This window comes from Hyla sarda, chromosome 4 (assembly GCF_029499605.1).
Source record: "Hyla sarda isolate aHylSar1 chromosome 4, aHylSar1.hap1, whole genome shotgun sequence".
NCBI lineage: Eukaryota > Metazoa > Chordata > Amphibia > Anura > Hylidae > Hyla > Hyla sarda.
The window spans coordinates 51,440,434-51,456,352 of NC_079192.1; the positions used below are offsets into that span (position 1 = coordinate 51,440,434).

The 15,919-nt window shown below is 40.5% G+C and overlaps 1 protein-coding gene and 1 long non-coding RNA gene across 3 annotated transcripts in view; one reads left to right on the forward strand and one right to left on the reverse strand.

Annotated features, from left to right (window-relative positions):
- The window catches only part of LOC130367910 (uncharacterized), a 225,494-nt gene that overhangs the window by 191,605 nt on the left and 17,970 nt on the right, over positions 1–15,919 (reverse strand). The window lies entirely within an intron of this gene.
- Positions 12,244–15,919, forward strand: part of STAR (steroidogenic acute regulatory protein) — a 30,939-nt gene continuing 27,263 nt past the window's right edge. Inside the window, exon 1 of the mRNA XM_056570900.1 lies at positions 12,244–12,774. Within this exon, the coding sequence (XP_056426875.1) occupies positions 12,711–12,774 (64 nt within the window). The 5' untranslated portion in view covers positions 12,244–12,710. The remainder of the gene's footprint in view (positions 12,775–15,919) is intronic.

Here is a 15,919-nt window from a genome sequence, read left to right on the forward strand (position 1 = left end):
TTTTTTCCCTCACTTATATAGGACAGGGGACGGCACCGCGGTTGACGCCACCCTTTTAAGGAGGCGGGTCCCTCAAAAGGCAGGACAAAGGGACAGGTCTCAAGAGTTAGAGTGCACTTTCCCTTTAAGAGCTTTTTTTCATTCCATCTGGCTTTATTCTATACCCTGCAGTACTACTAGATTAATAGACCATCTATATTAACATGGGAACGACATTTTATACCCTTTAACATATCTTTCTACATCTCATTATGGCTGCTCCTCGGTCTGTGCTCCCCGAGACATACATTAATGTTATTTGTTGAGTGTGTTTATCCCTTTTTTGTGCTCCAGTATGTTCAATTTTTGTTGGAATTAGGAAAAAAAGCTTACGTTTTAACAGTTACATAATTGAGGTTCTCTTGTCGGTGACTCTTGCTCTACTGGCAAGTTTAGTAATAAAAAAAGGTTGATATACGACTTGTCAGTACCACATTCTTCTTGTACGCCAAGTTTGAACTCTCTGATCCCAGCAGAAGAGTTTGCACTCAAATATACATCTATTGATCAGGAAACCTCCATGATATTGAGTATGGGTCGGGAGGCTTGGCTGTCTAAAGCCGTCAAATCTGACTATTTCAAACTCCTGATAATGCCAGAATTATGGAGAATGCACAGTATCAAGTGGCAGGTTAAATACTATTTTGCCACCAAACTCACATTTGGGTCCCACAGTAGTTCTTGGCTGTTTGATAAGTTTGCACAGGCTCTGCATTGGATATTACAGAATTGGTTTTCAAGTAATTATGTTACTCACTACTTGGATTATTTTCTTTTTATCGAACCAGCAGCTAAACATCCACAGGATCTGGACGTTCTGTTGGCTGCATTTTCATTTGGCAGTGCCAGTATCCTCTGAAAAAAAAAGATGAGGGACCTGCCAATGTACTTGCTTTCCTGGGGGTTGTGCTCGATACGGAAATGGAGGCCAGATTCCCTGACGAAAAATTGGTCAGAATTAAAGAAGTGGTTCATAAGTTTAGGGCAGCTACATGTGTCATGAAGGTAGAGAGTTAGTCAATTTTCGGGATGTTAAATATTGCAAAGATGTTAAATACTGCATTTCGTAGGGCAGGACTCATCTCCAGATTGCTGGATCTCTTGCCATTTGCCCCTCATCAGGATAGCATCATTACATTAGATCGTCAAGCAAAAGCAGATCTCTCTATGTGGGATATGTTCTTAGACGGTTGGAATGGTATTTCATTTTTTGTTCCTACAGTCAGCAATAGTTCACCAGTGATTTTCTCGGGTGGTCATCTATCGGGTTCAAAGCCATATGGAGCACTCGGTGGTTGGCCAGTCCATGGCCTGCGGACATTTCACAATTGACAGGCTTTAGAAGAAATTACGCTCTTTTTAAACTTTACACCATAGTCGCAGAAGCTCAGGCATGGGGTAGGGCATGGCAAGGTTCCACGGTATTATTCGTTTCAGACAATCAGGCCACAGTAGAGATTCTGTTGAAAGGCAGGTCTCAGTGTACTGAGATCATGGCTCTGGCCAGGAGGTTGGTTTGGTTGTCCTTACAATTCAATTTCTTGTATACATGTGCTCACACCGATGGCGTTCAGAACGTGGTGGCAGATGCTTTATCTAGGAGGAATTTTGCTCTTTTCTTTCAGGTAATGCCAGAAGCCGATGTAGTCGGCACAGAAGTGCTACCGCACCACCTCCTAGTGATGGATTAGGGGAGCATTTGGCTGTTGCTATAGATCTGGGGTCTCGCCCTCTGTATGCCAGTACTAGTAGGACTTACAGAACTGCATGGAATACTTTAGGTAGATTTAAGAATAAATACCCTGATGGAGATCCCAGTTCAGTATCGTTCATCTTGGCTTTTATAGGGTTTTGACATTCATCCCTATCTTGGTCATTTAATACTATTAAGTTCATTTGGCTTTATCTGATCCTGACAGAACATCTTTGTTTTCATGTCACGTGACTAAAGTGTTCAGAGAGGTGAATTACAAAGGAATCCCAGTAGAAGGCTGTTGTCGGGTGAAATGTTTACACGCATTTCTGATGTGTTGGATAAGAAGCCTTTTGGGCATTTGATTAGTGTAAATATTAAAGCTGCAGTTTATCTTGGATATTATGGGTTTGTGAGACCAGGAGAATTAAAGCGTATGGTCAATCATCATGTGTTTTCCTTAGAGAATACTAAAACCTTGTTGCCAGGAGAAGTTGTTAATGTAACTTGTTTTCCCACATCACACAAGTGGTGTCCGGTTAAGACTTTTGATGAGTTCCTTGGTTATAAAGCAGGTAGTTCTTTACCCAGGCCATTGTTATTTAATGATTCCCCATTGACAACTTTACAGTTTATCAAACATGTGCGTATTATTCCAGTCACCATGGTATCTGTCCATTGCGACTTACTATGAGGCGGTGATAGTCTATGATTGGAGGTAGACCCTGTCCTTTACTAGATGCATCATTCCGCACGTTAGTAATTTATATTAGGGAGGTGCACCACTCGTGATTGGTCGCCCGACAGTACTTATACTACCCTGCACACCTAGATAGACACGCCCCCTGATGAAGCAATTATATGCAAAAACGCATTTGGGGATTGAGGTGAGAGGAGCTCTATAGGTGCCTTGGTCATATGCTGTTACTTTGTGCTTTTACTCTAATTTGTACTGTATTTCATTGTATTTGCTATATTTTGCTCTCTTTTGATGCAGGTGTATGCTGGAGACAATATTATTTGTTTCCCGCAGATACCTGCATCATATGGTAGTTTATTAGGGACCTATTACTCCTGTTTATCTAATGTATATCATTCCTGATATCCTAGCTTGCACCTTTGTTCCTGCCTACATGTGCCTAACATTTGAATGAATATCCTCAACCTCATCTCTTCTTCCTGAGTCTTTGTGGTACTTGTCAATTTGTATGTATTTTTATATGTTTTTTATATATTGTGTCTTTAATAAAGTTTGTTCACCCTTTGTTACTAACATTGTTGTTGTTTGGTCTCCTTTGGCGTTTATATCCTATGTTGACCATACAACATTGGTGAAGAGATCGCCACACCTTCCTTTTGGTAACATTATTTCCTGTTTCTTACAGAGTATTTGTATCTATCCAACATAATGGATTTTATGGCTCGTGAAGCAACCTGGCAAACCCAGGTTGAGAATTTATTTGGTACCCCAATTTCTCAGGCAGCAGTTCCAGACCAAATGAACACAAGGAATCTTAAACCGATTATACAGAATCTTCTCCACAAGAAAACCAAGATATGGTGGAATAAAGCATCATTGGAACACTACAAAGTAAAAGGTCTTATCCCCCGGGGTCTTAGGATCCAAACTTTCCCTGCCTATGGAAAAGAAGATGAAACATTTTCCCAGAAATGGGAGGATGTTTGTCACAGCAGTTCAATGTAATTTATCGACCTTATCATCGACCTCAACACCCGCAGTCTCGCCAGCCTCTCTAGTGAATTGGAGTCTTTGATGCAACAGCTGAAAGATATTTCTACAACCCAAGATACTGAGAACTTCCGAAAAGAGATGAGTGATGCCTTTGTAATTTGGAAGAAATATATACAGGAATAGAAATCCAAAAAGTTCCAACATGACACAACCGATGAGAAACAAAGGGTCTACAAGTGGAAGTATTAAACTACAGAAAGTAACTATCCTGATAGGAGACCTAGGAGTGCATAATTATTGTCACAAACCTCACAAGATACCACCTCTAGTATATCCTCTGTATTCCGGGCACCTAGACGACAACCTCACAGGAGAATACAGGAACCACATGGAGGCCCTACAACAAGAAGAAGAGCCGAGAGATCCTACCAGCACGACCATCAGCGACAGACAATGAAGTTAATTAATCTGTCAAATATAGAGCACTCTAATATACAACTAAAAGTACTTAGTCTTGGTCTGTCTTTTACTCCTTTCTCTAGCGTTGATTGCTTTGAAGTGATTAAGGATCTCCAATTGTTCGGCCGAAAACTCAATTTTAAGAAAATATATCACAGTCAAACGGACGCATCTTTTTGCACCTCACATAATGAAGTTCTTGTTCTACAAGCACTCCAGGATTTAAATGATGAACAAGAAATCATAGATGAAGGATGGTTCCCCAAGATATTAACACCGAATTCCTGTAAGTTCCCTCCTATATCCACATCCTCTAATGTTGATCTTTTTGTGCAACTGGTCAGTGCTGAATTGGAAAGTTTGCCGGTGAAGGGAGATTTGAGTAAATTTAAGATGGTGGTGATCAAACCATCCGACAAGGGCAGCAATGTTGTTATCTGGCCTTCCACCCTTTACGAAAAGGAAGTATACAGGCAATTAAGGGATGAGAAGTGTTCTAGAAGGTTGACTTACAATCCTCTGAATAAATTCAAGGGAGAACTGTTCTCTATTTTATTACAGGCCTCCGAAAGGGGGAGTGATTACTCAGAAACAAAGAACTTGCCTCACCGTTGAGAACCCTACAATCGCCACACTGTACCTATTACCCTGGATCCCCAAAGAAGCTACTACACTGCCAGGTAGGCCTATTGTATCAGGGAGAAACAACTTTTGCGAACCCATCTGCAAATTTATAGACCATAACCTCAAAAGTATTGTCGAGACACTGCCATCCTTTCTTAAAGATACTACAGACACACTGCGTAGGATGGAAGCACTTCAACTTGACCCAGACATGTACATCGTTACATGCGATATAGAATCATTATATACATCGATTCGCCATAGTGACGGCCTCTGTGTGGTACAGTCCTTCCTATGTCACAGCTGGAGCCAGGTGAGTTTCTAATGCAACTTTTGCAGTTTCCATTGACTCACAATTTTTTCTTATTCAAAGATATATACTATCTTCAATTACAAGGCACCGCCATGGGCGCGGCATGTGCGCCATCTTACGCAAACTTGTTTTTGGGGGCATGGGAATGTCAGATTTTCCTCACTGACCCCATCCCTCTAGTTGACAGGGTGGAGATGTGGGGTCGTTACATCGATGATGTGATATTTATTTGGAAAGGGGACCTGGAGGAGCTACACACATTTATGCAGCACTTAAACCACAATGATCTCAACATAAAATTGACATATAAAGGTGGGTAGAGAGCGTACAGAGTTTCTTGACACACTGTTTTCGGTGGATGAGAATGGTTACATTCAATCTGACTTATTCAGAAAACCCACCTCCACAAACTCATTACTGCATGCTACATCCTCTCACCCACAATGTTTTATCCAAGGGATTCCTTAGACTTAAACGCACTTGTTCTACAGATGAGGGTTTCGAACAAAGAGCAATTGAACTGTGGGAACGCTTCCATGAACGCGGCTATCAGGAGAAGTGGATACGTAGAGCATATTTACGGGCAAAACACTCCAAACGGGAAACACTATTAAAACCAAGAACATGGATCCAAACAGATAATCAGGTAAGACTGATTACTACATATCACAACCAAAATCTTGCCGATCAAGAGATCCTGTCTAAATATTGGAAGATCCTAACCTTGGATCCCATATTAAAATTATACCTACCCGAACGGCCCGCGTTCACATACAGGAGGTCCACCTAATATAAGAGACACGCTAGTACGGAACACAACAACAACCTCTGTTTAACAAAAAAATTTGATAGCGCTGCCGACCATGCAGGAGATGTGTAGCATGTCCCAATATTTGCCAAGATGACGAGTTCCCCAATGCAGATGGGTCAAAAATATACAAAAATGACTCACACCATCTCTTGTCTACAGGTATAATCTACCATGGCACATGTCCATGCAGACTGATCTATATCGGCATGACGACAAGGGAACTAAGACGACGAGTAAGAGAACATGTCCTTGGAATCCTAGCTGCTAAAGAATCGGACCTCACAAGACTCACTACAATCCCTCGGCACTTTAAAGTACATCACAATAGCCAACCTGAAGGATTTATGGTGAGAGGAATCGACCATGTCTTTGTAGGGCAGAGAATGGAAAATTGGAAAAACCAGTTATCTCAATTAGAAAGCCGCTGGATTCACCAATTGCATACTCTTTACCCTCAGGGATTAAATGACCATCAGTTTTGCACCATTCATTTGATTCCGTATACATCGATTTCCTGTTTGGTCTAGTGTCTATCTATAGGTTCTTTGATCATGCTTTGACATGCAGGGATCCTTTAATAGTTTTTTAACAGATTAGGTGTTTGTCTTTTTCTCTTGGTCCATTTCTCTTAATTCCCTTTCTCCTGTTCTTTTTCCATTTCCTTTCGTATAGGTGGTGACTAGTGACCGCTCCCGTGATGACGCACCCCATCCCCTGAAGATATCTTATTTAGTGTTTTAAAGCATGCAGTGGTAATTCATGACCAGGCATTTTACATCTCCTCAGTCTACCTCATTATTTTAAATTCATTTTTTATAAAGGTTTTTTATATAAATTTTTTCACTTTATCTACCTCATTATAATTTACTTACACTGTTGCACTTTGTGTTATACTGTAGTCCTTATGTCAGCCCATTGTGCTATTAATCCATTTTTTATGTAGTCCTTTGGTATTATCCAACAAAAGGTTATATACTCGGAGATTTTACTCACCAAAATGTTTTATACTTAGGGGCACTTTATTCTTACAACATACAATATGATTTCTGGTTAATTGACATATCATACTGTATGACACTTCAAGTGCTAGACACACTGTCTGCACATGATTTAGCTACTTTTTACTTTTCCCACACGCCTCACTACATCTAAAGACAACTCTGTCCTTCCCACACGTTGCACATACACTTACATCAATTTATTTTACACACATATACACTTATTCATAAATTGAGTTCCCTTATGCACCACACACAAGCTATTTGCTTCCTTTTTCTTTTTGCCCCACATTCTCGTCACGAGTCTTTTGCAGTTGCATTTATTCATTATTTTCTTTAGTTTCAGCTTCCTCTTTTCGGGTGGTGGTAAGTTTACACCGTTTTGTGTGTGTTTTGCATGTTATCACCTATCAACTCACTGTACACTGCCTCTCACTATGGTTATGTTTGTCTTCGTTCTTTGTTGTTACATGTTGCGCATGTGCTAGCATTCCGGTCACCATGGTATCTGTCCATTGCGACTTACTATGAGACGGCGATAGATACCGCCTCTTTCCTGGCTGATATACAGCCTATTGCTTGGCTGTAGCAGGATGTTGGAGGCACGGGACCATTTCCAGTCCCGTGACCTCCACTTCCTGTCTGCCAACCTATGGACGAGCGGCACACACGATAGCGAGCTTGCACATCCTCCTGTGCCCTGTGGTCTATGATTGGAGGTAGGCCCTGTCCTTTACTGGATGCATCATTCCCCACATGTTAGTAATTTTATTAGGGAGGTGCGCCACTCGCGATTGGTCGCCTGTCAGTACTTCTACTACTCTGCACACCCAGATAGACACGCCCCCTGACTAAGCAATTATAAGCAAAATGTGTTTGGGGTTTGAGGTGTGAGGAGCTCTATATGTGCCTTGGTCATATGCTGCTACTTTGTACTTTTACTCTAATTTGTACTGTATTCCATTGTATTTGCTATATTTTGCTCTATCTTTTGAAGCAGGTGTATGCTGGAGACAATATTTGTTTCCCGCAGATACCTGCATTATATGGTAGTTTATTAGTGACCTATTACTCCTGTTTAATGTATATCATTCCTGATATCCTAGCTTGCACCTTTGTTCCTGCCTACATGTGCCTAACAATTGAATGAATATCCTTTACCTCATCTCTTCTTCCTGAGTCTTTGTGGTACCTGTCAATTTCTATGTTTTTTTTTTCTATGTTTTTATATATTGTGTCTTTAATAAAGTTTGTTCATCCTTTGTTACTAACATGTGGTTGTTTGGTCTTTGTTTTGGCGTATTATTGTTAAGAGTATAGTGGAGACCCCACTTCTATCTCCGGTCACTCGTTTCGTATCGGGGCAGCAGCTTAAGGAATGGAGTCCCAGCACATGTCATACGAAAACTTGGACGTTGGAAATCGAGTTGCTACATGCGATATCTACCGAATTCGAGAAAAAATATGTCCATTGCTTTCCAGTCTCTTGTTATGTAACTGTTTAATAAAGCGCTTTTGATGCATTCATTTTGTGTTTTTGCCCTCTTAAAAAGGTAAACTCGAGACGCAGCAGGTTTTGGCACAACTCACTCTGCTTGTAGGGTTCTGGGATAAGGCTTGGGTTAATTACAATGGATGTAGGGGTAGGTGGGTCATAGGATTCACATTACTTATGGGAGCCCCAAACACAAATACATATATGTGTCACATGACAATGGCTCCATGTTTAACACATTTTTGCAGTCCCTCTGTTTGAATGCCCAAAAAATTAGGCAATGCCGATATAAAGTCCTAGGGCTGCTGGAGATCTCATTGTTTCAGGAGATGCATAAGACCTCAATTGCTCGCTGTTTAATGTTTTGTGATCAGGTTTTGGAAGACTGTCTGGTCACTAGGACACTCCTATTTATGGGATAGCCCAAAGAGCATCCTATTAACCCAGAGCAATAAGCGTAGGGTTTTTCCAATGTGGACTTATTGTGGCAAGGCATTTGAGGTCTCAGATGGTTTCATATTTTTCCTTAAGTGGAAGCCATCAGCAAACGACCAGCAGTACTTGTTCATGCTGGTGGAAATTACCTTTCTTTTAGTAGGATCCCTGAGTAAGTGTCTCTTACTTGATCAGTCATTGGGCGCTTTAAAGGTGTTTTCAGGATCTTGCTATTGTCTGATCAGAAATTGTTCCAAGGGTGGTGTGTAAAAGGGCTTGTAACCCTGCGGATATTGAGAGTATGAGAGTAGGAGTTCTTTCTTAGATAAGTGCTGACCACCACTGAGGCTGAAGGACAGTCCTTGAGAGAAAAGGACATCCCCTAAGTGCATTAGTTACAGATTTGTACATCAGCTACATGGAAGAGCATAAAACTTTGCCATACAGATCTGATGGACCAAATGTCCATTTTGCTAATTTATCCTACAGTGGAACAATTCCATTCCCCTGCTCAAACCAGATGGCATTGCCAAAATGGTTTGCCAATGGAGCTGTATATACCAAAGCACCCTCCAAAAACATAAGTAGTCATGGTTGTTGAGTAAAGACTAAGATTTTATCATCATCTGCAAATTTTACTCCACTCTTCTAGCTTGCACTTTTGCCCTTCTGCAAAAATATCAAATGCGCCACATTTATCATATTGGCGCAGCATGCCTTGTGGATTTTTTGAGTGGAGTGACATAGGGGGACATTTATCAATGTTGGTATGAGGTAGTATAGATTTTACCCAGGTTTGCTTGGTTTATTTTTTGTGCAGCTGCTCAAAATTTACCAATATGGCACACAAGTCTTTATAAATTCTGCGCAATTATAGAAACCAGTGATCTGCAGGGCTAGGTTTAAGCTTTGTGCTCTGGAATCTGATATTTCTACGTGTCCTATTAAGTGGTGTAGGTTTGCACAGAAAGGTAGGCTTTGTGCAAATGTGTGCAAAAAAAAAAAAACTACCACACAAGATAACTTCATGCCCACTGCATAGAGTGCTCCATGGTGCCCCAAACAATACACTGGTCAAAAAAATGCTCTATAAAAAGAATGCACCCAAAAGCCACAATGACCACTGCGCAAAATTTGGCGTCTAGTAAACACCAGAAAAACTGTACATTCATTGATAAATGTCCCCCATTGTGTGAACAAATATACACATACAACCATTTAGAGAAAATCATGACACAAACCATGTATTTAAGGCCAAACATAAAAAATTACGGGCATGGTAAAAGGTTACGGGCGGTATTTCATGCGTTCCCCAAAACCCATAAAAATAAATTCCCTCCGCCACTTAGACCTATAGTGGCCGGAATTGATTCTTTACAGGAACGATTGGGTCCATGGCTTGACCATCTTCTCCAGCCCCTCACCACCCGGACCCCAGGATTTACACAAGATAAGAAAACCTTACTTCAAGCTGTACAAACTATGGATTTGCTGACCAATGCCACATGGCTATCATGCGACGTGGTCGTGCTCTATACTTGCATTACTCACAATTAAGCTTTGAATGCAGTTTCATACCACTTGGATGAGTACAGTAATTACAGTCTTGATTTTAAACAAGAAATTTTGGATGCTTTACATTTTTTACTTACCCACAATTTTTTCGGTTTGATAAACAATATTTCTTTCAAATAACAGGTTGCCCGATGGGGGCAAAATTTTCCCCATCATTGGCAAACCTGTACATGGCACATTGGGAGGAGGTTGTCCTCTTCTCCGATGCTAGCCCATTTTCCCATCTTGTGGGCTGGTATGGGAGATATTTGGACGACCTCCTCCTGGTGTGGTTGGGTACTGCACAAGAGGCGGAAGACTTTGGCCGTTACCTGAACACAAACAATCCCAATTTACAATTCACCATCAATAAGGAAAATGAAGTCACACATTTTTTTTGGAAATAACCCCCAAGGGCGACTCTACTTCAAACAAAATTTACACTAAACTCTATTGTAAGGAATGTGCAGGCAACAACTTATTACATGCTGATAGTTGCCACCCTCGCAACATAATCAAAAATCTCCCTATAGGGGAATTTATAAGAGCTAAGAGAGCATCATCTACACAACAAAATTATATCTCCACATGTGAAGATATCACACGGCACCTCACAAATAGAGGCTATAAAAAAGGTGATATTGATAGAGCAAACAATATTGTAAACTCCAAACCTGAATGTTATAATCTAGAAAATAGAAAAATGGAAAAAAAAAACTAAACAAGACTTTACTCCTTACAGTATGCATTTCAATAAAATAAGAGAAATCATCCTTCACCATTTACCTCTATTACACTATGATGAGAAACTCTCAAATATAATAAAAGATGGTATCAGAATTGTCCCACGTAAAGGGAAATCCTTATACAATCAAGTATCTCCTAGTGATTTTTCCCTTTCAAATAAAAAGACCACAAAAAAAACTGGCTGGACTGAAAGGGTAATTACCCATGCATCCATACTCGTTGCAATATATGCAAATATATGAATACATCTTCTGAATTTACATCCATATCCAACCACAACATATAAGATGAAATCATCCATAAATTGCCATACGTCACATGTAATTTATTGTGCTGTTTGCCGTACTTGCAATTTACAATACATAGGCTGTACTTCTCTCAAAAATTCAGAACAAGTATTTCGGAAGATCTTCATATGCCACATAATCTGAACAGGACCCAACGCTCCATGTCGGGACTTACTAAACATTTTTTTTAAGAACATGGAGGTGATTTGTCCAGTCTAAGTATACAAGGGATAGAGAGAGTTAAACATCCTAACAGAGGTGGTGACTGGGGGAAGCTGGTATTCAGACGGGAGGCGTTCTGGATCCTCCGCCTGGATACCAGATTCCCCCGAGGACTCAACTATAAAAAATGACCTTATGTACATTTTCTAATTACAAGTTAATATTTTTGAATATTCTTTCTATTTTGTTCCTTCTCTCTTACCTGATCTATTACATAGGTGTGAATTCTCACACACCTGATTAATGCCTGCCCCCACCCTCCAGGTGGGTGGACCTTGTATTTTCCTAAACCACATTTACTACAGGTATAAAGAGAGGAACAGGTTCCCACATATGAATATCGCTATGACTAAGGTTTAATAAACCAAAACGCGTCGGTGTTTCCCTTGGATGTTATGGGGTTACCTTTATATTTTTTGCACGCTTTTTTAAAGGATTGAAATAAAATTTACTCTTATGGAAGCTGGAAATTTGCTTTTTTTTCCCTATCTGCTCAACTGGCATCTGGCTCAGTAATCAACCGTGCTTCCACTGAACTCTGTCCTGTATCTGCACCTACTACTGGAAGGGTGAACTGACTCCATTTCTCTGTATTCATATACACATGGTAAAAAGGTTGCATAAAAAGCCCCAAAATGCATAATTCAAAATGGGATTAAAAAAAAATCACCCAAACACTTTAGTAACCACCCACATATGTTTTACCCCATATTGCAATGCTGGAGCCCAGATGGTGGTTCTAGGGATCCCTTAAAGCTTTGGGAAGAATAAAAATTCTTCATTTCTAAACTAAGCTTATACTAGAACTGATCATTTGTTTCCTTGGGGTTTAATATTTCCTGCCAGAAAGTGAATTCAACAATAGTAGTTGAAGGGGTTACACCTTGACCAGATTGACTGTCCACATGTTGTGCAGCCAAGTAATACTCAGACCTAGACATACACATGGGGTTAATGGCCCAGTGCTGGTTGCTTCATCTTTGCCTTGATGTCTTGTATCAGGGCTTAATCATTCGATGACATACTTGACAGCTTCGGCCTTGCTCCTTCTGGCCTCCAGTAAATGATGTGGTGTTCTTATCTGAGTCATTACAGCGTAGGATCCTTCAGGCGAGAGGATTTAAGCAGAGCTCTGGATCCTGCCCAACTACTCATCAGATATACACAGAGCAAGAGATACCCAGTCCACATAACCGATCACTGGTAATACAGAGGACCTGAACACCCAGCCTTCCAATAGACGTGGACTTCTTGACCATCAATAGACCATATCCCCTACGGCATCAGGAGAATACAGTCACTCCCCCATATTGACCAGCAACCCCATTCTCTTCTAAGACATGTTACCTGCCACCTTCAAACTCTGTGCCGGGATATCATACAGACATCTGCGTAACATGACAGGTAAGCTGCCGTATTTATTTTTATATGTTCTAAACTAGGATGACCTTATAGTTGGGTGCTTTGTACCAATACATAGGTTGTGGATTGCAGCAGTTATTTGTTAGAGGTCTGGTCACTTGAGTATGTTAGGTAGATCTAACCAGATAGGGTGCCTTGCTCTTCATGGGGCAGATAGTGCCAACATGTTTACTCCAAGCATTGTCTTCTTGGCTTTATAGAAAATGATATATGCACAGCTGTGTCAGTGGTTTATGGCATTGCATGTTAGTACAGTCTGTGAAAGGTGGTGGTGGGGGGGGGGGGGGGTCTGGGTCCTGGGCAAAATGTTAGATGGAATTGATTCCAAGCCTTAGATTCACATTGAAAGTAGAAGTCCACTTCTAGAAGAATGGTTCTCTCCACAAAAATGAGCCAATATACAATACCCAGAAAAGCATTTCAAAGATAATCTGTTCTTGGTGGGTCTTTGAGAGGTTTTGTTGTACATTTGATAATCCTCAATAGGTTACCGTTATGTGCCATTTCTAAAACTTGTGACAGGGCCCTGGTACTTGGGCTCAGCTGGGAGTACATCTTTTGCATACAGGTAGCTATGTCTCTGACTTGGGGGGCAAAGGTCACAAAGGTTCAGCAGAAGAAAGCCCCATGTGGAGGTCGATTCACAAATGACCCCTTAAGTCCCTATAGATAATGCCCGGTGTGTATAATACCAGACGTTCTTGTTCCTTATAGCTATAGGGTAAAAATCTCAATAATTTCTTATGGTGAACACAAAGGACAATAGTTTAAACACCATTAATAATTTATAATAAACACATAGCTCTCATACATATATTAGTGTGACTATAGCATAATATACATTATAGTAGATTGTCCAAATTTTTGTAGAATACTGTGTAGCATTATGTTATTGCAAAGAAAAATATTACTCAAACAACCAATTTTTTGACCCAAAAAACAACAATTAGGAGTCATATCAGAAAGCTTTGTTGATGTCACCGGAGCCGCCCTTTAACCAATTATTTATAAGGGTATAAAGAAATGCACGGCACATTGGCGCGGTTTTCTGTGCAAAAATCATGCAGCTCTTAATGGTCTATCCTAGCCAAAGGCTGTCTGGGCATGCTGGGAGTTGAGGTTTTGCAACAGCTGGAGGGACCATGGTTGGGAAACACTGGTCTTTTCATTGCTGGGTGCATTGTCAGGTAACGAGCAGTTCTACACACAGATCAGCATGTTGGTATGATTTTTGCCCACATCATGGCTAACTGGAAGCATAACCCTAGCTGAAAAACACCACATGTAATTCTTTAAAAAAATTTGTATAGATTTCCGAATTTAAGCAGTGCTAAGGCTGGGTTCACACCACGTTTTGCAATACAGTTCCCATATACATTTCCAATTTGAAAACCGTACAGAAACATATTTAAAACCATATGCATTGACTCTCCATTGAAAACCGTATGCCAAAAGATGCATCAGGTTGTGTCCATTTTTTTCCCATACCCAAAACCATAGCCTACCACGGTTTTTGGTCGGGGTGAAAAACCGCATTGAAACGTATACTTTTTTTCAACATGGGAGTCAATGGGAACCGTAAAGAACCGCCTGTGCGTACGGTTCCATCCGGTTTTCACGATACAGTGTTTGACTTTGCAGTTTTTTTCTTGGAATTTCAAACAAGTGAAACTTTATTCATAATGGAGTGAAAAGTTAAAAATGTATACTTTTTTTCTTAAAAACTGATGCATCCACACATTTTTCAAACCGTATACGGTTTTCATCGCTATTCGGATTAAAATTTGTACACACATTTTGATACAGTTTAGTCAGATTTGGAGGAATCCGTTTATCAAAAACCTGATACGGGAACTGTATTGCAAAAACGTGGTGTGAACCCAGCCTAAGAAAGAACAAAAGCTGTGAATTGTGACTAGCAGAAACATAGAACATGGGCCTCTATTCAAGAACAGTATAAGGGCCCTTTACTCTGGATCACAGTCATTTTGAGCCATTAAACCTATTAGCTTGGTCCCTTACATGTCCCCTTGCATAGTGATATGCTGCCTTTAAGCCTCTACCGTACATGGGCCCAGATTTATCAAACTGTGTGAGAAAAAAATCGAGTGAGTTTCCCACAGCAACCAATCACAGCTCAGCTAACTAGCTGAGGTAAAGTGAAAGCTGAGCCGTGATTGGTTGCTGTAGGAAAATCACCACTTTTTCTCTCACAAAGTTTGATAAATCTAGGCCATTGTGTTTTTTGGCTTTAACCTCTTAAGGACCCATGACGTATGCATACGTCATGAGTCCCGGTCCTGCGATATAACCGTGTGACCCCGCATCATATCGCGGCGGGCCCGGCGTCATAGTGAAGCCGGGACCCGCCTCTAATAGCGCGCGGCACTGATCGCGCGGCTAAAAACGAAAGTAAAAGTGCCCGGCTAGGTCAGGGAGCTGTTCGGGATCGCCGCGGTATAATCGCGGCATCCCGAACAGCTGTAGCACAGGAGGAGATCTTCTTACCTTCTCCTGTGCTGTCAGATCGCCGAATGAATGCTTCAAACCTGAGATCCAGGCTTGAGCATTCAATCGCCGAAAACCCTGATTGATCCATTCCTATGGAGATGGATCAATCAGTGTAAAAGATCAGTACATGCAATGTTATAGCCCCCTATAGGAGCTATAATATTGCATTAAAAAGTGTAAAAAAATCATTAACCCTTTCAATTATCCCTTCCCCTAATAAAAGTTTGAATCACCCGGCATTTCCAAAAATAAAAAAACATTATGTAAATAATAATAAAAATAAACATATGTGGTATCGCTGCGTGCGGAAATGTCCGAATTATAAAAATATACCACTTTTTAAACCGCTCGTTCAATGGCGTACGCGCAAAAAAATTCCAAAGTCCAAAATAGCGCATTTTTGATCACTTTTTATACCACAAAAAAGTGAATAAAAAGTGATCAAAAAGTCTGATCAGAACAAAAATTGTACCGCTAAAAACTTCAGATGACGGCGCAAAAAATGAGTCCTCAAAGTGCCCTGAACACAGAAAAATAAAAAAAAGTTATAGGGGTCAAAAGATTACCATTTTAAACGTATAAATTTTTCTGCATGTATTCATGATTTTTTTCGGAA